General features: G+C 37.4%; 2 protein-coding genes across 2 annotated transcripts in view; one reads left to right on the forward strand and one right to left on the reverse strand.

The window, feature by feature from the left end:
• The window catches only part of LOC143020721 (uncharacterized), a 54,815-nt gene extending 37,132 nt beyond the window's left edge, over window positions 1–17,683 (reverse strand). Inside the window, exons 1-2 of the mRNA XM_076177411.1 lie at window positions 17,551–17,683; window positions 1,362–3,031 (exon numbers count right to left, since the gene is read on the reverse strand). Coding sequence (XP_076033526.1) covers window positions 1,362–3,031; window positions 17,551–17,602 — 1,722 coding nt within the window. The 5' untranslated portion in view covers window positions 17,603–17,683. The remainder of the gene's footprint in view (window positions 1–1,361; window positions 3,032–17,550) is intronic.
• LOC143020725 (arylsulfatase A-like) overlaps window positions 17,560–22,885 on the forward strand; it is a 46,658-nt gene continuing 41,332 nt past the window's right edge. The window contains exon 1 of the mRNA XM_076177425.1: window positions 17,560–17,719. Within this exon, the coding sequence (XP_076033540.1) occupies window positions 17,708–17,719 (12 nt within the window). The 5' untranslated portion in view covers window positions 17,560–17,707. The remainder of the gene's footprint in view (window positions 17,720–22,885) is intronic.

The raw sequence follows: 22,885 nt of genomic DNA on the forward strand, positions 1-22,885 counted from the left end.
CTCTCCAATAGAATTCCTCTTTTTCTGACTCTGATTTCATCTCGGGTTTTTTCTTTAGCTTCTTGTCTTTTTGTCTTCTCATCCTCTCTTTCCTCTTCATTCATTTCTCTTTTTATCCATACCTTTTTATATTGTTCACTGTCTGCTAGTTTCCTGTTTTTGCTAAGATATTCTCTGCTGTTGTTTGTGACCTGAATTTAACCTTAATTGGTCTGGTCTTATCTGTACTATATTTCCTGAGCCTATGCATTTCTTCAATTTGTTTTCCAATTTCAGGTTCATCTTCCTGAACTAATTCTAATAAACTGTTTACTTTTTCCTTTTCATCTTTGATTCTTGTGGTTCTATTTAGATTATACTTCTCTTCCATTCCTAATTATACATTTCTTTTTATCTGCTCTCTTACTATATTCTCCTTCTCTATCATCACTTTAATAACTGTGTCTTCAGTTTGTTCTTTCATCTGCTGTTTTACTAAATCATTAAATGCAATTTTGTTCTCTTGGATTTTTTTCCAACCCTGTGCTCCTTTTGCTATGGACTCTTTATTCTCTTTCTTTAATTCCTCATTCTCATCTTTTACTTCTTTTAACTGTCTTTTTAATACTTCTATTTCTTTAGTTAGTTTTTGGTTCACCTTCTCTAATTCTTCCAATTTTTCAACTCCGTATGATCTGCGTGAGTTCACCGAACCTATCCTCCCAATGTTTGACAATTTTCTAATTTTTTTCTTTTAGGCTTGCTAATTGGGGAGGGTTGGCTTCCCCTCCCCCCATTAAATCCTTGGAAATTGTTATCTTCACCTTCCATTGTGCTGCTCTTATCTATATTTCTAATCTTTACATTTTTGTTAATCCCTTCTTCGTCACTAAATTCATCTGGTCCACGCTTGTTTACAAGGCATCTGCCTGCCTGGACCAAGTCCTCCCCTTCCTAATTTCCTTCCATTTCCCTCAGTAATCCCTCCCCTTCTCCTTTTTCATCACCTTCCCACTACACCACGAGCTTTCCCTTTCCCTATAAATACAACACTGGTACTTCCTTGTCGTTGTGATCCTCGAAATTCTTGGATAACTCTGGAGTCTGAACTTCAGTGCCACTTTGACTGACGTGTGTGTGTGTGTATTTACCTAGTTGTATTTTACGGAAGAGGGCTATGCGTGTGTGCTTTTGTGTGTATGTATAAATTATGCATTTGAAGAAGTAAGAATGATGTTCCTTTGAATAATCAAATAATGTCAGCTTTATTATTTACAGATAACAATCATTACTAATTTTTTTCAAATTTCCCATATTCACAAATGATATTACCAAATGTTTATCTTCTGCTTTTACATTCTGCCCCAAATAAACTTCCTTACCTTTCTAGGTCTCCCTCGTCTTCTCCCTGATGAAGAAATGACAAATGTTCCCCTAGGTCGGCCCCTTCCTCTCTTCTTACGACGTCCTCTTTTACTGATGGGAGCAGGGAAAATGGCAGGGCCAATAAAATCAGGGGCTTCAGATTGTAATTCCGATTGTTCATTCATAAGAAGTGCTGATACTGGATCACCACTTGGCAAAGTCATGCCTACAACAATATTCCCCTTTGAGTCTGTTAGTGTCTGATCCCATTCCTGTTTGATAGGTTTTCCTTGATCTGTCAATACTGAGACCATACTGTTGCCCTCACTATTATTTTCCTTCTTTAATATTGAGAGAGGTCTTGTGGAGGAGGAGTGTTCTGCAGAAAGTGTGTGAGAGGTTCTTCCCCGAAATGCACCCCTCCCTCTTCTTCCATACCCATGGTGAGGACGAACAGGTACTGGAACTCTTCGTGCTGTTCCGTGGCTGCTTCGGCTTGGGCTTAAAATCAAGGATTTACTCTCTTGTAGTTTCTTCAAGTCCTCTGGTCTCGGCAACACAGTCACAAAACGATTTCCAATTTTTTGTACAACACCTTGGGCAGAAATGGCAAGAGGACCAGAACCAATCAATTTCTTGTTTGACCCTGTACTTGATTTCTTCATTATTGTCTGATATGACTGTTTGTTTCCATAAGATTTATTAACAGAGATACCTTGTCCACTTTTGACTGCAACTGGTGAAGTACTCTGTTCCATTTCTGTGCGACTATCTAAAACAGTTTGTGAATTTAAATCTGAACTAGATGATGAGGAGACTTTTAAAACCGATGAAGACATGGATGCTGAGTTCCCTGAAGATTGATCATTATCTACTTGGCATTGATGGAGATCTGTACTTGCAACTGAGGTGGGCACCTGGCGCTCCATATCTGTCACTAGAGTAACTGTATCTGTACCTGCTTCATTTACTATGGGAAGAGTTAGTTGGTTGATGCCTTGAAGGATAGGTACTCCTGACCCACTACTTATGAAGGATAGTGGTAGAGTTATGGTGTGATTTGCACCAGTGTGATCACTAGCAGGAATTTGAATCAGCTGGTCTGTTAACATTGATGATGCAGATACTCCTCCATCTCCACTGTCATTAGCCGAGAGGTAAGTGATGGTATGGGTTGCATTACTCTGACCTTCTGCGCCATCTCCACCCTGACTCTGATTGAGAAGAGATATTTGCCCATTACTTCCATCAGCAGTTACCACAGTCACAGGACCTTGTGATGTGAAATCATTATGAAGAACAACCCCAGTTTCACTGCTAACAGACTGCCCCACCCCTCCTTCAGTTCCTCCGAGGGTGTTCTGATCCAAGGCTATGCTCCCCTGAACACCAGGCAGCTCCACCAGGTTAACAAGTCCTTGTTCACCAGTTGTAAGAAGAGGTAAAGCTGAATGTGGATAAACAAAGGTGACTGAATCTCCAGCATCATTGGTGGAGACATAATGAATCTCTTCCTGAAGGGCTTGTTGGTTAATGGTGGCTGCTGTGCCATCACTCTGGTCTATGGTGGATCTGTCAGTATCGAGATTACTTCTTTCTTCACCCAGATCTGCCACAACACGGATGCTGCTGCCATTTTCGTCATCATCATTATCGTTGACAAGCTGATTTTCCAGACCACCATGAACTGAAATACATAATCAGTATCACATGTAAGACATTCATTCCAGGGCTAGAAAAATCTATAACTGATTAGTAATATTAACAAGTCTCTGAAAATACTGAAATACATAATCAGTATCACATATAGGAAATTCATTCCAGGGCTAGAAAGATCTATGACTGAATCATGCATGCAAACAACACAACATACACTCTATAAAGGATTTATGGGAAAACCCAGTTTCGGCTGTGGCATTCCTTGGGGAGACGGGACTGCTCGGACAGACAGTCTAGAGAATGACGACAACAACAACAAATATATGACTGATTAGTAATATTAGTCTGTGCACTCCAAGGACTTCAGGGTGTAGTATACACAGTGATTTACTACTAGCAATCCTAACAAATCAACCATAGTACATGCCTCTCTTATTTATTTTAAAGAATTATTTTAGCTCGGTATTCGTAAATGAAACACCTCACAGTGAACTCCAAACTGAAACCTGTGAAAAGTCTAGGGTAAACTTACTCACCACAGTAAATATAACAAAAGAAAAAATTAAAAGGTGTATAGATAAACTCAAATCTAATTAAACACCAGGGCCTGACGGTTGGCATCCAAGAATCTTAAAGGAAATGAAAAATGAGATTGTTGTTCCATTAGAAAATATTTTCAAGAAATCCATCCTATCTGGAGATGTCCCAAGAGAATGGAAGCTAGCTAACGTTACTTCCATATTCAAAAAAGGTGACAAAAAGAAGCCAAATAACTAGGCCTATAAGTTTGAATTCAATCGTAGGAAAAATAATGGAAACTATCATCAGAGATGCTATCGAACATCATTTAGAAAGTAACCATTTGATAAATTATAGCCAGCATGGTTTCAGACGGAAACATTCTTGCGTGACTAACTTACTCGAATTCTACAACACAGTTATCTCGAATTATGACAAAAGAAACAATATAGATTTAATATATCTAGACTTTGCAAAAGCTTTTGATACCGTCCCTCACGAAAGACTACTTACTAAATTAGCTTCGCACGGAATAAGTGGTAGCCTATTAAGTTGGACTAGTAATTGGTTGAATGATCGAAAACAGAGAGTTGTTTTAAATGGAAAAACTTCCAGATGGAAAAATGTTACAAGTGGAGTTCCTCAGGGTTCCGTTCTTGGGCCACTTCTATTCATAGTATATATAAATGATATAGACCATGGACTAAAATCTACTGTTTCCAAATTTGATGATGATACAAAACTGTGCGGAATGGCAAATGATCACTTAAACCAATTAGATATTCAAGAAGATTTAGATAAATTACAGCAATGGTCTGGAAAGTGGGTAATGAAATTTAACACAAGTAAATGCAAGGTTATGCATATAGGTAAAAATAACAGTAAGTACGATTACAAGTTATTTGGAAATTCATTAACAAAAGTGGATAGTGAAAAAGATCTCGGCATAATTATCAGGAACGATCTCAAATCATCCAAGCAGTGTATTTCAGCCTCTGAGAAAGCAAATAAGATTCTAGGACTGATTGCACAATCTTTTGATTTTAAAAGTCCATCACTCATTAACTACACTCGCTCCCGATGACGCCTACGTGTGCGGCACCGTATGGAAGGGGTTAACAAGTTATATAAATCATTAGTTTCTCCACATTTGGAATTTGCTGTTTCCATATGGTCACCGAATCTCATTAAAGACATTGACAGACTGGAAAAAGTACAACAGCGAGCCACAAAACTGATTCCAAATATCAAAAATAAATCATACGAAAATTGACTAAAACACATGAATCTGTTTTCCCTAAAAAAGCATAGACTCAGAGGTGACTTGATACAGGTCTTTAAAATTCTAAAGGGAATTGACATCAAAAGTGACAAAATTTTCACATTGAATGAGAATCAGACAAGATACAATGGTCTCAAACTGTCCGGAAACAGATTTAATTTGGAAGTGGGTAGAAACAACTTTGCCAACTGTGTAGTTAATGAATGGAATAAACTTCCTGCACAGGTAGTGCAATGTAGTTCAGTTCGAAGCTTTAAGAATCATTTAGATAAACACCTAAGCAAGATGCTGTAATGATTATAATTTATTTTATATTATTTTTGTTTTGTTATCATTTGTCTGTCTGATTTTCATTTATTATTAGTAATATGTTAATTTATTATTACTTACTATTTACCTGTTTGTTTATTGTTTAACTATACCTATGCACTTATTTATGTATTTCATTTGTTAATTACATTATTATAGTTTTTATCATGATTTTTTTTCTTTCGCATCCGACCTAAATATGGACCAAAAGGTCTCCTCTCGACATGCTCCGCCTTTGTAATCTTTTGTAATCCTTTGTGCTATTTGAAATATATATATATTTCATATTCTGTTTAGAGTAAAAGAAGCTGTATCATACAATGGGTATCACTTTTTAGGATTATAACAATGATCTGAAGAAGTTCAATGACACATGACAGCATTTTTTTCTCCTCATGTTGCCACACTGAGGTGTGACAGGTGAGACAGATGGAATAGGTAATCAGTCTGTACTATACAGCTTATTTTACTAGTAAAGGAAATAAGAGGATTGTACTAAAGTTGATGTGATAGAGTAAATCATGATGTATGCCACACCCTGAATGAGATCCTTAGAGCACACAGACTATATTATATATATATATATATCTATATATATATATATATATATCTATATATATATATATATATATATATATATATATATATATATACACACACACACACAATTGGCAGAGAGATGGCAACAATTGGACTCCAGAAAAAAAAAAAACCTAACTAAATCTTCGTGGATTCAACAGCAAGGGAGTACCTGTGTTGTATTAGTAGGGAAGGGGAAAGCTCGTGGTGTAGTGGGAAGGTGAAGAAAAAGGAGAAAGTGAGGGATTACAGAGAAAAATGGAAGGAAATAAGGAAGGGAAAATCAGAAGGAATGTCAACAAAAGGTGCACAGCCAACAGAGGTGAAGTTGAAGAAATTAATAAAATAAAATAAAAAATTGAAATATAGATAAAAGCAGCACAATGGAAGGTGAAGATAATTATTTCCATGGATTTAATGAGGGAGGAGATGACAACCTCCCCCAATTAGCAAGTCTAGAGGAAAAACTAGCAAAAATGAATGAACAGTGGGAGGTTAGGTTCAGTCAACTTGCACTGATTACACAAAGAGTTGATAAATTGGAAGAACTAAAGGAGAACCAAAGCCTAAATAAATAGAGGAATTAAAAAGACAGTTAAAAGAAGTAGAGGATGAGAATGAGGCATTAAAGAATAATAATAAAGAAAATAAAGAGTCCATAGCAAAAGAGGTAAGTGGTTGGAAAAAGGTTCAGAAAAATAGCAAAATTGAATTTAGAGATATAGTGAAACAACAGATGAAGGAACACACTAAGGACACAGTCATTAAAGTGATGAGAGAGAAGAATATAGTAAGAGACTTAGCAGATAAAAAAAAAAAAAATGTATAATTATGTTAGGAGTGGAAGAGAAACATAATCCAAATAGGACTACAAGAGTAGGAGAGGAGAAAGAAAAAGTGAACAGGGTATTAAGAATATTTCAAGAAGGTGAACAGGAAATAGGGAAAGAAATTGAAGAAATATATAGACTTGGGAAATACAATATAGACAAGACCAGACCAATTAAGGTTAAATTCAGGTCACAAACGACAGCAGAGAATGTCTTATCAAAAACAGGAAAACTAGCAGAAAGTGATCAGTACAAACAGGTATGGATAAAAAGAGAGATGAATAAAGAGGAAAAAACCTGAAATAGTGGACAAGATTGAATATAAGACATCAATAAAGTAAAAGTGACCACATATTAGTAGAACTGGAACTAAATGAAGAAAAATACGAGAGAAAAAAGCGAACAATATAGAAAGGGAAGATTGATGTATGGAAAAACAAATTTTGATAAAATGATATTTTTTTTTTTCAAAAAGCAGACTGGGAAAGGATATACAAAGAGGAAACAACAGTAGAAGAGAAATGGAAAATTCTGACAACAATTTATAAGGAAGGAGTGGAAAAGTATGTTCCAAGACAAAAACAAGAAAAAGGATATGAAAAATGTTGGTACAACAAAAGATGTAGAGAGTTAAAAGATAAAAGGGAAAAAGCTTGGTTGAAATGGAGAAAAAAAAAAAAAAAAAAAAAAAAAAAATAATAATAATATATATACTGATTATAGAAATAAATATGTACAAGTGTACAGAGAAGAAAAGAGAAAACATAAAAAGGTTGTCATGGAAAAATGTAAAGATCAACCAAAACTATTTTATAGATTTGTAAACAACAAACTGAAAAACAAACAAGAATTAGTGAAACTACGACAAGGAGGAGTTGAATACACAGAGGAAATTGAAATGGCAGAAATTATGAACAAGCATTTTAAATCAGTGTTTACAAGGGAGAACATACAACTCAGAGATGATGAGAGGGAAGGGAAAGTCCCCCCCCCCCATGAAAGAAATAGAAAAAAAAAAAAAAAAAAAAACACGAAATAATGAATCACTTAAGTAATCTCGATGTCAGAAAATTGCATGGACCAGATGAAATGGCAAACTGGATTTTGAGAGAATGCAGGAATGAACTAACAGACAAGATACATAATCTAATAAGCAGTTCATTGAAGGAAGGAAAAGTTCCAGAAGATTGGAAAAGAGCAAATATAGTACCAATATATAAGGGGGGAAACAAAGAAGACCCTACTAACTATAGACCAGTCTCCCTTACAAGTACGGTAGCAAAAATTTGTGAATGATCAAAATTAGATGGGTAAAGCATTTGGAAAAAAAAAAACAATGTACTAAATCTGAGGGAGTTTGGATTTAAACAAGGAAGATCATGTTTTTACCTAGTTGTATTTACCTAGTTGTATTTTGCGGGAAGGGGAGCTATGCTCGTGTTGTCCCGCCTTTGTATCTTGCAGTGTCTAGTTTGTTTTTAAACTCATGAATGGTTTTTGCGCATACTATTTCATTGTCCAGTTTGTTCCAAGTGTCCAAAACTCTATGAGGAAAACTGTTTTTCTTCAGTTCTCTTCTATAGCTATGTTTTTTTATTTTCTTTCCATGTCCTCTTGTGTTTCTTTTGTCCCAGTTAAGTAAGTTCTCACTATCGAGTACCTCTGTGCCTTTCATGATTCTGTAGATGGTCAATAGGTCACCTCTCTCTCTTCTTTGCTCCAGTGTCGGTAACTCCAGTTTAGCCAATCTCTCTTCGTATGATAGGTTTGCAAGTGCAGGTGCCATTTTTGTAGCTGCTCTTTGGATTCTTTCTATTTTCTTTATATTCTTTTTGGTACTGGGGGACCACAATGTCGCTGCATACTCTAATCTAGGCCTTATCAATGTAACCAATATTTTTTTCATCATGTCTTCGTCCAAGTATGTAAACGCCACTTTTATTGATCTTAGCAAGTTGTAAGTCTCCCCGACAATTTTGTTAATCTGTATATCATAGGACAAGTCGTTCGTGATAATTACTCCCAAATCTTTTTCGGATCCTACTTTCTTTACTTCTTTGGTTCCAATTGTATATTTTCCTGATATTCTGTTTTTGCTTTTTCCAAACTCCATTATGCTACACTTCTTAGTATTAAAGTCCACTTCCCATTTCTGACTCCAGTTCCATACCCTATTTAGGTCTTCTTGCAGTGCTTCACAGTCCTCATCAGTTTCTATTTTCCTTAGCAGTTTGGCGTCATCGGCAAAGAAGCTCATGTAGCAGTTCACGTCCTCATCCATGTCATTCATATAGATAGCAAACATTATTGGTGCCAGCACAGATCCTTGCGGTACTCCACTGATCACCTCTTTCCAGTCTGAATATTTTTCTCTGAGCACTACTCTCATCTTTCTACCAGTCAGAAAGTCCTCTATCCATTTTAGTAGGTTTCCCTGTATTCCTCCTATGTGTTCCAGTTTTTTTAGTAGTTTTCTGTGTGGTACTTTGTCAAAGGCTTTTTGCAAGTCTAGGAATGCACAATCAGCCCATCCATTTCTTTCTTGCACTATGTCTATTAGTCTTGAGTAAAAGCATATTAAGTTTGTGGAGCATGATCTTCCTTGTCTGAATCCGAATTGTCTTGGGTTTAATATGTCATTGTCTTCCAGATGTTTTACCCATCTATTCTTGATTATTTTCTCACAAATTTTGGCAATGGTGCTTGTTAGTGATACTGGCCTATAGTTGGTGGGTTCTTCTTTGTTTCCTCCTTTGTGTATTGGTACAATGTTAGCGTTTTTCCAGTCCTCGGGTATCTTTCCTTCTTTGAGTGAGCTGTTTATTAAGATGTGTATTTTGTCTGTTAGTTCTTCTTTGCACTCCTTTAGAATCCAATTTGCAATACCGTCCGGGCCATGTGATTTTCTGACATCCAGCCTTGATAAATGTTCTGATATTTCCTTTAGTGATGCTGTAAACTCATTCATGAGGGGAGATTTCTTGTTTTTGTCTATGTCACAATTCGGTATTTTCTCTCTGGTGAAAACAGATTTAAAGTGATTGTTCATGACTTCGGCCATCTCTAAATCTTCTGTGTATTCTATGTTTCCTTGGCATAGTTTCACCAATTCCTGTTTGTTTTTAAGTTTACCATTCACATACCGATAGAATAGTTTGGGTTGCTCTTTGCATTTGTCTATAATATCCTTCTCATGGTTCCTTTTCTCCTCTCTTCTCACATTAACATACTCATTTCTATAGTTAACATAAATTTGCCATTTGCTTTGTTTTTTGTCTTTTCTCCACTTTTTCCAAGCTTTGTCCCTTCTGTCTTTTGCCTCACTGCATCTTTTGTTGAACCAACATTTAATGTACTCTCTCTCTCGCTTTTGTCTTGGTACATGCCTGTTTACCCCTTCATTGTAGTTTTCCATCAATATATTCCATTTCTCTTCCACTGCTGTTTCTTCCCTGTAAAATATTTCCCAGTTTGCATTCCGGAAGAATGTCTTTAGTTTTGTAAAGTCTGTTTTGTTGTACCTCAGTCTTCCTTTCCTATGCTTTTCGTTCCTCTCTATGTCTATTTCTTCCTTTAGTATAGTTTCGATGAGTACATGGTCACTCTTTCCAATTGGTGTCTCATACTGGACTTTATGCACTATTTCAGGCTCTGTTGTAAATATTAGATCTAGTTTCGATGGCTCTTCATTATTTCTGTACCTTGTGTTTTCATGGACCCATTGGGTCATTGTGTACTCCATGGTCATATCTAGCAGTACATTGCCCCACGAGTCATCTCCTCCTTGCACTGTCATGCTGTCCCAACAAATTTCTTTGCAATTGAAGTCCCCCATAACTACCAGATTACCCTTACCCATTAGTATCTCATCGAGTGATTTTCTTGTGTCATCTAGCATTTTTTTATGTTCAATTTCTTTCCAAGCGCTTGTTTTTGGAGGCACATACCTGATGTGTTTGTATTCAAGACTAACAGATATAATACAGGAAAGAGATGGATGAGTTGATTGTGCCTTTCTAGACCTGAAAAAAGCTTTTGATAAGGTGCCACATAAGAAATTGCTAAAGAAATTAGAAACTGTAGGAGGAATACAGGGCAAACTACTTAAGTGGATGGAAGACTTCTTGCATAAAAGAAAAATGAGAGTGGTGATAAGAGACAAACATTCCAATTGGGATGAGGTGATTAGTGGAGTTCCACAAGGAACAGTACTGGACCTAAAAATGTTTGCTATGTATATTAATGATATGGATGAGGGAATTGAAAGTTATATAAGCTTCTTCCCAGATGATGCAAAAGTGTTGAAAAAAGTGAACACTGAAGAAAATTGTGAATCACTGCAAAGTGATCTCAATAAAGTATGGGGATGGAGTAGGAAGTAGGAGATGGAATTCAATATTAAGAAGTGTAGTATAATGGAATTTGGAAGAAGCAAAAAAAGAATAGTGGGATCATATACATTGGGAGAGGAAGAAATTAAAAAAGTGGAAAAAGAGAAGGACCTAGGAGTCATTATTATGAATATGTCCCCTGAGAAACATATAAACAATTTTTTTTAATAAACTTATAACTTAATAAGATCAATCAAAGTGGCATTTACATACCTGGATGAAGAAATGGTGAAGAAAATACTAATCACTTTGATAAGACCAAAATTGGAGTATGCAGCGACGACGTGGTCACCAAGTACAAAAAAATGTATAACAAAACTTGAAAGAATACAAAGAGCAATTACGAAATTGGCACCAATGCTTTCAGAACTATCTTATGAGGAGAGGCTGGCAAAACTTGAGCTACAGACATTAGAGCAAAGAAGAGAGAGAGACTTGATAACTATTTATAGAATCATGAAAGGCATGGAAATTATTGATAGAGAGGATCTAATAAAATGGGATAGTAGAGATACAAGAGGACATGGAAAGGAAATCAAGAAAGACAATTATAGAAGAGACCTGAAAAAGAACAGCTTTCCCCACAGGATTATAGACATTTAGAACAGATTAGATGAGAATGTAGTGTGTGCAAAAACGATACACGAATTTAAAAACAGTCTAGATAAAACAAGATGTGGAGACGGGACACCATGAGTATAGCTCCCCTTCCTGTAAAATACAACTAGGTAAATACACACATCGGATTGACAGCGAAGATTGGAACTCCTGGGAAAAAAAAAAAAAAAAAAATGCAATTGTCGTGGATTTCAATAACGAGGGAGTACCTGTGTTGTATTAGTAGGGAAGATGAAATCTCATATTGTGGTGGGCAGGTGAAGAAAAAGAAGGGGAGACATTATTGTGGAAAATGGAAGAAAATGAGGCAGGTTACGAATGGGGTGTCAACAAAAGGTGTGCATATCACACAGACGAGGTTGAACAGGTGAGCAGAGGTATTAAAAGTAGAAATATAGATAATAGCAGCTCAATGGAAGGTGAAGATGATTATTTCCATGGATTTAATGAGGAAGGCAATGACAACCTCCCCCCACGTGTAAGTTTAGAGGAGAAACTAAAAAAAAAAAAAATGAAGGGAGCATGGGAGATTAGGTTTATCCAATTAACAATAGTTATATAAAGAGTTCATAAACTGGAAGAACTAAACAATGAGAATCAAAACCTAACTAAAGAAATAAAAGAATTAAAAAGACAGTTAAGAGAAGTAAAGGATGAGAATGAGGAATTAAAGAGGAATAATAAAGAGAATAAGGAGTCCATAGCAAAAGAGGTAAATGGTTGAAAAAAGTCCAAGAGAAAAACAAAATTGAATTTAGAGATATAGTGAAACAGATGAAAGAACTAAGGACACAGTTACAAAAGTGATGAGACAGACTAAGCAGATAAAAAGAAATGTATAATTATATTAGGAATGGAAGAGAAGCATAATCCTAATAGGACTACAACAGTAAAGGAGAAGGAAAAAGTAAACAAGGTATCAAAAGTAGTTCAAGAAGAACAAGATATAGGGAAAGAAATTGAGAAAATAGACAAGGGAAATACAGTATAGACAACACCAGACCAATTAAGGTTAAATTCAGGTCACAAATGACAGCAGGGAATGTCTTATCAAAAAAGAGGGAAACTAACAAAAAGTGATCAGTACAAACAGGTATGGATAAAAAGAGAGATAAATAAAGAGGAGAGGAAGAGAAAACAAAAATAATTGAAGCTATGGAAAAAACAAAAACAGAACAGAGTCAGACAAAGAAAAATTCTATTGAAGAGTAGTGGATATGAAAATGAGGAAATGGTTCATAGTAGAGAAAAACAGAATGGAGGTAACAGGAAATTAAAAGTGTCTTTCACAAATATAGATGGATTAATAACAGGCTTGAATGAATTGAATGATTACCTGAAGGAAAAAGAACCGGACATGATGGGCATTGTAGAGACAAAATTGAAAGGTCCACTACCACCCAACAGTGTAGGACATGGCGCATATAATTATTGGATTAGAAACAGAAAAGTAAAACAAGGGGGTGGAGTTATGTTCCTGACTAAGAAGGATATAAATGTGAGGAATGTTACATATGGAAAGAATAGAGATGATTATGATGGAAATTGAGGAGAGGGACAACAAGAGCAGGAAGTTTGTGGTAAATTATGTGCCTCCTAACATGGCTTCGTGGGAAGAAAGACACAAAAATTATTTTGGAAGACACAAGGATAACGCTATGATAATGGAAGATGGAGGAAGAATAGTTATAATGGGTGACTTCAATTGTAAAGAAATCTACTGGGAAGAGACGACAGTGAAGGGTGGAGACGACCTATAGGGAAATGTACTACTTGATATGATTATAGAGTATACAATGACACAATTGTTACAAGAGAATACTAGGTATAGAAATGAGGAAGAACTATTGAGACTGGACCTAATAATCACATCAAAACCTGAAATAGTGGACAAGATTGAATATAAGACACCACTAAATAAAAGTGACCACATAGTAGTTGAACTGGAACTAAATGAAGAAAAATACATGGGAAAAACAAACAATATAGAAAGGGAAGATTGATGTATGGAATTTTTTTTTTTTTATAAAATAAGATAATTTTTTTCAAAAAGCTGACTGGGAAAGGATACACAAGGAGGAAACAACAGTAGAAGAGAACTGAAAATTTTTGACAACAATTTATAAGGAAGGAGTGGAAAAGTATGTTCCAAGACAAAAACAAGAAAAAGTATATGTAAAATGTTGGTACAACAAAAGATGTAGCAAGTTAAAAGACAAACGGAATAAAACTTGGATAAAATGGAAGAAAGACAAAAGACCTGAAAAATGGAAAATATATACCAGTTATAGAAATCAATATTTACAAGTGCGCAGAGAAGAAAAGAGAAAATACGAAAAGGATGTCACAGAAAAATGCAAAGATCAACTAAAACTATTTTATAGATTTGTAAACAAACTGAAAAACAAACAAGAATTAGTGAAAGTATGACAAAAAGGAAATGAATATACAGACGCTCCTCTACTTACGTTCATTCGTTTTACGTTTTTTCGATTTTACGTTTGAACTGACGGTAAAAAAAAAAAATTGTAAAAAATTTTTTTTGAGTGAATTTTTTAGTTTACCGCGCTCTCCGTAGTTCAAACGATACTTGCGCACGACACTGTGTCCATTGTTTACATTGCGCAGACGACAAACTGAACATGCCTTGCCTCCTCCTCCTCCCCCTCCTCCTCCACAATCTCAATTTATGTAGCTCGAATTTAATCTATTTGAAATTAATGTTATTATTTTACAATGTTATGTGTTTAATTAATGATTTAGGGGTGTTTTATAAGATACGGTGATAGAATTTACCGATGTATAGTACAGTAACAACTTACGTTAATTTTCAACTTACGTTCGGCCGTTCGGAACGTAACTAAAATGTAAGTTGAGGAGCATCTGTACAGAAGAAATAGAAATGGCAGAAATTATGAAAAAACATTTTAAATCAGTGTTTACGTGGGAGAACATACAACTTAGAGATGTCGAGTGGGAGGAGAAAGTCCCCCTATGAAAGAAATAGAAGTAACAAGGAAAGAAATAATGAATCCCTTGAGTAATTGTTTGTTTAAGAGAGGGTAGAGTGCCGGAGGACTGGAGGAGTGGCTGTATAGTTCCACTTTACAAGGGAGAGGGGGACAAGTGTGAATGTAGTTTCAGAGAGATCAGCTTTTTAAGTGTAATTGGGAAGGCTTGTGGTAGGGTCTTGATTGAGAGGATTAGGAGAGGAACAGAGGGAGTAATTGGTGAGGAACAGTGTGGGTTTAGGACAGGTAGGGATTGTGTAGATCAGATTTTTGTGGTAAGACAGATATGTGAGAAAGCTATAGGAAGAGGTAAGGATGATTTTTGGGCTTTTATGGATTTCGAAAAGGCTTATGACAGGGTAGACAGGAAGGCACTGTGGGAGGTACTGCAGATATATGGGATAGGAGGAAAGCTGTTAAGAACAGTCAAGAGTTTTTACAAGAGAAGTAGAGTTTGTGTTAGGATTAGAAATGGAGAGAGCGAATGGTTTGAGGTAAAGGTGGGATTTTGTCAGGGATGTGTTATGCCACCCTAGCTGTTCAATCTATACATGGATGGGGTGGTGCGAGAGGTGAATGCAAGGATAGTGGGTAGGGGGTTGGAGATGGTTAAAGAAAATGGAGAAAAGTGGGAGATAAGCAAGCTGTTGTTTGCTGACGACACTGCACTTGTAGCAGGATCAGAGGAGGGATTGAGGAAGTTAGTGACAGAGTTTGAGATTGGTGTGTGTAAGAAGTTAAAAATAAATGTGGGTAAATGTAAGATGATGAGATGGACAAGGAGAGAGAGTAGCAGCAGACTGGGAGTATCAAGTGAGAGAGACTGGAGGAAGTGGATAGTTTTAGATACTTGGGTGTGAATGTGGCAGGAGAGAGAGGAGTGGGGATGGAGGTATAATGTAGATTGAGAGAAGTGAGTAAATGCCTTGGTGGATTAAAAAGTATAATGAAAAATAGACATTTGGGAATGGATGCTAAGAGGAGATTGTATGAAGGAGTGATTGTGCCGACAGCACTGAAAGGGGTAGAAACATGGAACATAAGAGAGGAAGAGAGGAGTTTGAATGTGTTTGAGATGAAATGTCTGAGAAGTATAATAGGGGTTACTAGGCTAAATAGAGTGAGAAATGAGGAGGTGAGGAGGAGAACAGGGGTGGAAAGGGAGTTGGGAGATAGGGTTGATGAAAGAGTATTGGGATGGTTGGGACACATGGAAGTGAAGAAAGATTAGTAAAAGAGGTGTGGAAGGCAGAGGTGGAAGGAGTGAACATGAGGGGGTGTCCTAGGATGAGATGGATGGATGGGGTAAAAGGGGCATTGGGAAAGAGAAGAATGTTTGTTGAGGAAGGACAGGAGAGGACAGAAGATAGGGGTGAATGGAGAAGGGTTGTGTATGGATGATGCTGTGATGCATGATGGGGAGTGGGTGGGGGATGAGGAGTGAGGGAGTATGTATGATAAATAAATTTATGCAACCCGAAGGGATTTCTCCCAGTCTCCTCATTTTCTGCATGAGGGGATGGAGAGGGGGGCCACTGAATTAATGAAGCAGCCTTGCTGTGGATGTGCTGTGTCTTGCGACACTGCTTCTAACCCAGGGCAGTGGACAAGATGCAGGGATGACCCATCATCCAGGAGGTGCCAAGATAAGAGGGAGGGAAGAGGGTGGAGGGGAGTGGAGTGTATTAGGGATGAAATGAGTGGGAGTGGTTTCTATGCCTTTGTCTTTTGGCTACCTCCCATGTAAAGGGGAAAAAAGCCTTTGGTATATGTATGTATGTACAACTGTTGTGTCTTGCTGCATTGCTTCTGACCCAGGCAGTGGCTAGGGGAGGGGAGCAGGGAGGGCCCTTCATCCACAAGGAACTAGGAAGAAGCCTTTTGGTATATAGATATATATACAAAATTTATCATATATGTGTGTATACACACACACACACACATATATATATTTTAAGAGTAATGAATGATGGAAAACTACTTCATTATCTTCATATTACATGGGTAATAAAACAATTGGTGACAAAAATACAACTGCTTAGGTTTAAAGAATCAATATTTCTTCAGTCATAGATTTCTGGAATGGTTTTTAATTTAAGTATGGGTGAATTCTGGGACAAATGGGGGAACAGCAGAAACAATAATATGGACAAAAATTATATACATGTGGTATATTTATTACTAGGACTACTGTCATCAGCCTGTATGGGTTCTTGTTGGTTTCATATGTAGTACAGCATGGCCATGGAACTGAAGATTAACCTTCCAATAAAGACTACAGATAAATAAAGCTGATTAACTAATGACTCTCAAGAATTCCAGTTAGTATCTCCAACTAAATGCCCCATATTATACTAATGTACAATCCCAATTACAAAGGAATATTCTATTATATTATGGAAGGGAGTACAACAATTCGTCTTAGCTAAAATCACTACAATTTCTCTTCTCCATTACATGATGATGATACCAAACTCCAAAGGAATTAAATTCCCAAGGCCTAAACTACGTGAAACATTATTTGCGTAAATCGAACAAGCAATGATACCTTCTGACAACAGAAATCCTGAAGGAATATTACCAAATTACGCTATGTATTAATTGCGCCACAATGTTAATTGACAAGACGTGATGAATTACCCAGGCAATTACAACCCTCCTATACTGTTATTAGCTGTTACAGCCGAGGTCTAATTTGTCATTTGCTTTTATCAACATGAATCCTCCCACACCGTCTTTCATTGCAAGTGACGGAAAAACCTATAATGTGGCAAATAAAACACCTAAGACATGCTACAAATTCTGTGTGTTTTACATGACAATGAGGTCATTTTGATTATTCGTTTGTTGTCAACCTTTTACAACAATATCGACTATGGAGATTTTAAGATGTTCCAAAACTTCCAACACTCGAGAAGCGTAAAAGCATAATTGGAACGTCCACCTTATTCACATATTGCAAAGAACCTAGGCCTTATATCATAACCTGTACAGTTCCAGAAATTTACCTTCGTGGATGTGAATCGTTAAATCGTCTGTTTGTACTTCAGAATTAGCCATTTTCTTGTAAAGTCACTCCGCACAACACATCCTAATATCGATAGGGAAAATCCGCCATCTTTGAAAGCAGCAGATGGCAATAGCCAATAGAAAAACGGAACGAGGATGACATCACAGGTGAGCTTTAGCGCATTGGTTTAAATACAATTTCCCTTTAAACATCCAAAGAACTTTAATTTTCTTTCTGTTAACGAATCATTTTGCACAAACAGTCTTTACAAAGGTGTGCACATTTACCAAGATTTTTTTTAATGATGTTAGTGTATCAAAGTATAACACAGGGATAATACAGTAGTAAACATGAGTACTGAAGTAGTAGTAGTATATTTATCTAGTTTCATTGGCATTGGAATACGCAATAATGGTACAATATAACAAAATGTGTATAAGAAAATTTAGAGAACACAAATGGTGGCAACAAGAGAGACATCAAGGCTAGTTGATAAGATATATAAGGAAACATGATCATTATTCCTCAGAAAAGCGAAAAAAAGAGGAGGCATAATAGTTATTTATAGAACAGAAAAAGAAATGAACAAATGACAGGATCTGTTAGAGAACATATTGAAAAAAACAACAACAAAGAAGCCAGACTGACTTGATTCATTTAGGAAAGGTTTTCACATATACATATACCAAAGGCTTTTCCCCCCTTACACGGAATGTAACCAAAAGACAAAGGCATAGAAACCACTCCCACTCATTCCATTCCCCTTCCACCCTCCTCCCTCCCTCTTATCTTGGCACCTCCTGGATGACGGGTCATTCCTGCATCTTGTCCACTGCCCTGTGTCACAAGCAGTGTCGCAAGACAGCACATCCACAGCAAAGATAGATAGACTTTATTTGGCAATGAATCAATGTACATGAAGTGCAAATAATGACAAGAACACATAGTTCGGAATAATAAATGCAAATTGCCGAGAGAAACACAAAAAGCATGTACGCTTATTTCCATTGTGGTCCTCATCAGATTGTTATTCTACACTAAGTCACACTGACAACATACGTAGGGGGTTAAGGGGACCAGAGACAATCATGAGTAATACCAGTCAGAACACATATGATACATATACATTGTTATAGTTTTGCTAATATTACTAAAATGTTTGTACACATAGGAATATTGAGACCAAAAATTTGAGCACCATCACAAAAAGGAACATTGCATTAAGCAAAGGAACAACAAAATAATGTTAAACTGTAACAAAACAGTATGAGTGAATACTATATCAGAGTAGTACCATTAATGATATACTGCATTATTCTACAGCTGTATCAACACGTATGAGTGAGTACTATATCAGAGTAGTACCGTTAATGATATACTACAATATTAATAAACATCTGTAACAACATGTAGTTATAGTGAATGCTACACTGCAGCTAGGGTCACATATTAATTAAATCTAACATTTAACCTGAATCTCAGGACGGAGTGGGCAATTAGTATGAGCACTAGGGAGTAGTACATTATAACCTGAAGCACCAGAGGTAGGGTACAGGGGACCAGTACTCGAATGAGTAAAACAACAAGGAGAACGAGGAAAAAGGTTTGATCATAACTGTTCTCGGACCCTACCTGAGACGTATACCATATTATGACTGGCAAAACAAAGGTGGAAACCAATTTGTAAACATCAATCATTGTTATACTAAACTAAACTTCCAAAGAACAAAAAAAGGGGGGAGGTCAGAACAGTTATGAGTGAACGCATATTTGGATGGTATTACTCATGGAATCAGGTATCCCTCACTAAGCTAGTAGTACACAAAATCAAGGCTCTCTGTCCATAGCGAGACATAGTAACCCTTGACTTTTTTCTTGAAGGTAACCTTGCTATTTGACTTCTTAATGGACACAGGTAGTGAGTTCCATAGTTGAGCACCTGTGAAGTGAAAACTGTTTTTGGTGAAGGGACCTGGATGAGGTACAATAAGAGACTCTTGACTGTTCCGGGTTCGGTTCTCAGCCGATAATGTAAAATTACAGCTCACATATGAGGAAGCAGAATTATGAACGACATTGTAAACCTGGTTTAGTTTCAGCTGCTGGACACGATATTTTACAGGTAACATTCCTACCTTGCTAAATTCTTCAATACCAATATGACTACGTTGAGGTAAATTTAGTATGAATCTAATTATCTTATTTTGTGTAACCTGTAGCCGGGACTGTTTTTTTTCCTGCTCAGACTACTGTACCAAGAGCTACAAGCGTAATCAAAGTGATGTTGTAACAAGGCTGAGACCAGAAGCTTCTTTGTTTCCAGGTCAAAATTTCTGGCTTTTCTGTACAAAAATTTGACTTTATGTGAACACTTGGATACAATCTTATCCGTTATGGCATTCCCTGAGAGGGACTGATCTAAGGGTATTCCAAGATAGGTTACCTCTTGTTTTGACTCCAAGACATCAACCCCACATCTGACCTGTACATCGTTGTGTTTCCTGAGGTTGGGTTTTGATGCGAAGACAATACTTTCCGGTTTACCGAGGTGTAAAGACAGCCTATTTTCTATGAGCCAGTCCTGGACCGATGACAGTTCGACACTCGGTTTCTCCTCTACTTCAATTGGGTCCCTACCTGAGACAATTAGAGCGGAGTCGTCTGCAAATAGAAGTAACAGTTCACCGCACCTGGCATGTCGTTAATATAGACCAGGAACAGCAGTGGTCCCAGAATTGAACCTTGTGGTACACCACATGTTATCTCTCTGTCACCTGAGCAGGCTTCATTTACCTGTACTAGTTGTTTGCGACCTGTGAGGTAGGACTTGAACCAGCCAATATTCGCCACTCCTAATGCTTGAAGTTTTTTTTTTAATAAAATATCATGTTCCACTGTATCAAATGCCTTTTGTAGATCCAACAAGACTAAACCCGAGTAATTACCTCTGTCGCATTCCTGTTTGATCAGATCGTAAAGGTATATTAAGCTGGTGTCTGTTGTGTAATTCGTTCTAAAACCAGATTGCATACCGTATAGTAGATTACGTTCCCTGAGGTAGGTATCTAACTGATTGTATACGATACGTTCCAAAACCTTGGAAATAATACCTAGAATTGAAACAGGCCTATAGTTACCTGCCTCAGTTTTTGCGTTTTTCTTATAAAAAGGTGTTACCCGAGCCCTTTTCATGTCGCTTGGGATAGATCCTGAACCAATAGACAAGTTTATTATGTGGGTTATTGGGGGAGTAATAAGCCGCTTCATTAATTCGGCGACCCCCTCCCCTCCGTCCCCTCATGCAGAAAAGGAGAAGACTGGGAGAAATCCCTTCGGGTTGCATAAATTTATTTCTCATACATACTCCCTCACCCCTCATCCCCCACCCACTCCCCCTCATGCATCACAGCATCATTCATACACAACCCTTCTCCATTCACCCCTATCTTCTGTCCTCTCCTGTCCTTCCTCAACAGACATTCCTTTCTTTCCCAATGCCCCTTTTACCCTATCCATCCATCTCATCCTAGGACACCCCCTCATGTTCACTCCTTCCACCTCTGCCTTCCACACCTCTTTTACTAATCTTTCTTCACTTCCATGTGTCCCAACCATCCCAATACTCTTTCATCAACCCTATCTCCCAACTCCCTTTCCACCCCTGTTCTCCTCCTCAACTCATTTCTCACTCTCTCTAGCCTAGTAACCCCTATCATACTTCTCAGACATTTCATCTCAAACACATTCAAACTCTTTCTTCCTCTTTTATGTTCCATGTTTCTACCCCTTTCAGTGCTGTCGGCACAATCACTCCTTCATACAATCTCCTCTTAGCATCCATTCCCAAATGTCTATTTCTCCTTACACTTTTTAATCCACCAAGGCATTTACTTGCTTCTCTCAATCTACACTCTACCTCCATCCCCCACTCCTCCCTTTCCTGCCACATTCGCACCCAAGTATCTAAAACTATCCACTTCCTCCAGTCTCTCTTCCTTAATACTCGCTTCTAGTCTGCTGCCACTCTCTCCCCTTGTACATCTCATCACCTTACTTTTACCCACATTTATTTTCAACTTCCTTCTTACACACACCAATCTCAAACTCTGTCACAAACTTCCTCAATCCCTCCTCTGATCCTGCTACAAGTGCAGTGTCGTCAGCAAACAACAGCTTGCTTATCTCCCACTTTTCTCCATTTTCTTTAACCATCTCCAATCCCCGACCCACTACCCTTGCATCCACCTCTCGCACCACCCCATCCATGTATAAATTGAACAGCCAAGGCGATATAACACATCCCTGACGAAGTCCTACCTTTTCCCTCAAACCACTCACTCTCTCCATTTCTAATCCTAACGCAAGCTCTACTACTCTTGTAAAAGAAAAAAAAAAGAAAGAAAAAAAAAAAAAAAAACTCTTGACTGCTCTTAACTTTCCTTCAATCCCATATATCTGCACAACCCCCCACAGTGCCTTCCTGTCTACCCTGTCATAAGCCTTTTCCAGATCCATAAAATCCCAAAAAACATTCTTACCTTTTCCTATAGCTTTCTCACATATCTGTCTTACCACAAAAATCTGATCTACACAACCCCTACCTGTCCTAAACCCACACTGTTCCTCACCAATTACTCCCTCTGTTCCTCTCCTAATTCTCTCAATCAAGACCCTACCATAAGCCTTCCCAACTACACTCAACAAGCTGATCCCTCTGAAACTACTACACTCACACTTGTCCCCTTTTCCCTTGTAAAATGGAACTATACAGGCACTCCTCCAGTCCTTCGGCACTTTATCCTCTCTTAAACAAATATTAAATAACCTCACCAGCCAGTCCACCATCACTGTACCTCCTTTCTTCAGACATTCTGCATAGCATCCATCCAACCCAGATGCCTGCTCTCATCATCTTAACAGCTGCTTTCTTTTCCCCTCCCTATCCTCCTTCACATTCAGCAACTCCCTAAAATACTCTGCCCACCTTCCTCTCACTGCCTTCTCTTCCATTATCATCTCTCCATCTGCACCTTTTACCTTTTCTTCTATACTTGATTCGCTTCCTCTTCCTCTCTTAATTTCTTTCCATTTTTTTTTTATAATTCTCAAAATCTTCTGGCATACTCTTACCCCATTTCACATATGCTCTCCTCTTTGCCTCCTTTACCTTAAATTTTACTTCTCTTCTCTTTACTTTGTACCTCTCATACGATTCCCTCGTCCTAATTTGTAACCAATCTATGAAAACCTGCTTCTTCTCTTCTACACCCTTCTTCGCTTCTTCATCCCATCACTCACTACCTTTCCTTTTATTTCCTCCCGTCCTCCTTGTT

The sequence above is a fragment of the Oratosquilla oratoria genome, chromosome 3, assembly GCF_046742065.1.
Source record: "Oratosquilla oratoria isolate Oo_2021 chromosome 3, ASM4674206v1, whole genome shotgun sequence".
NCBI lineage: Eukaryota > Metazoa > Arthropoda > Malacostraca > Stomatopoda > Squillidae > Oratosquilla > Oratosquilla oratoria.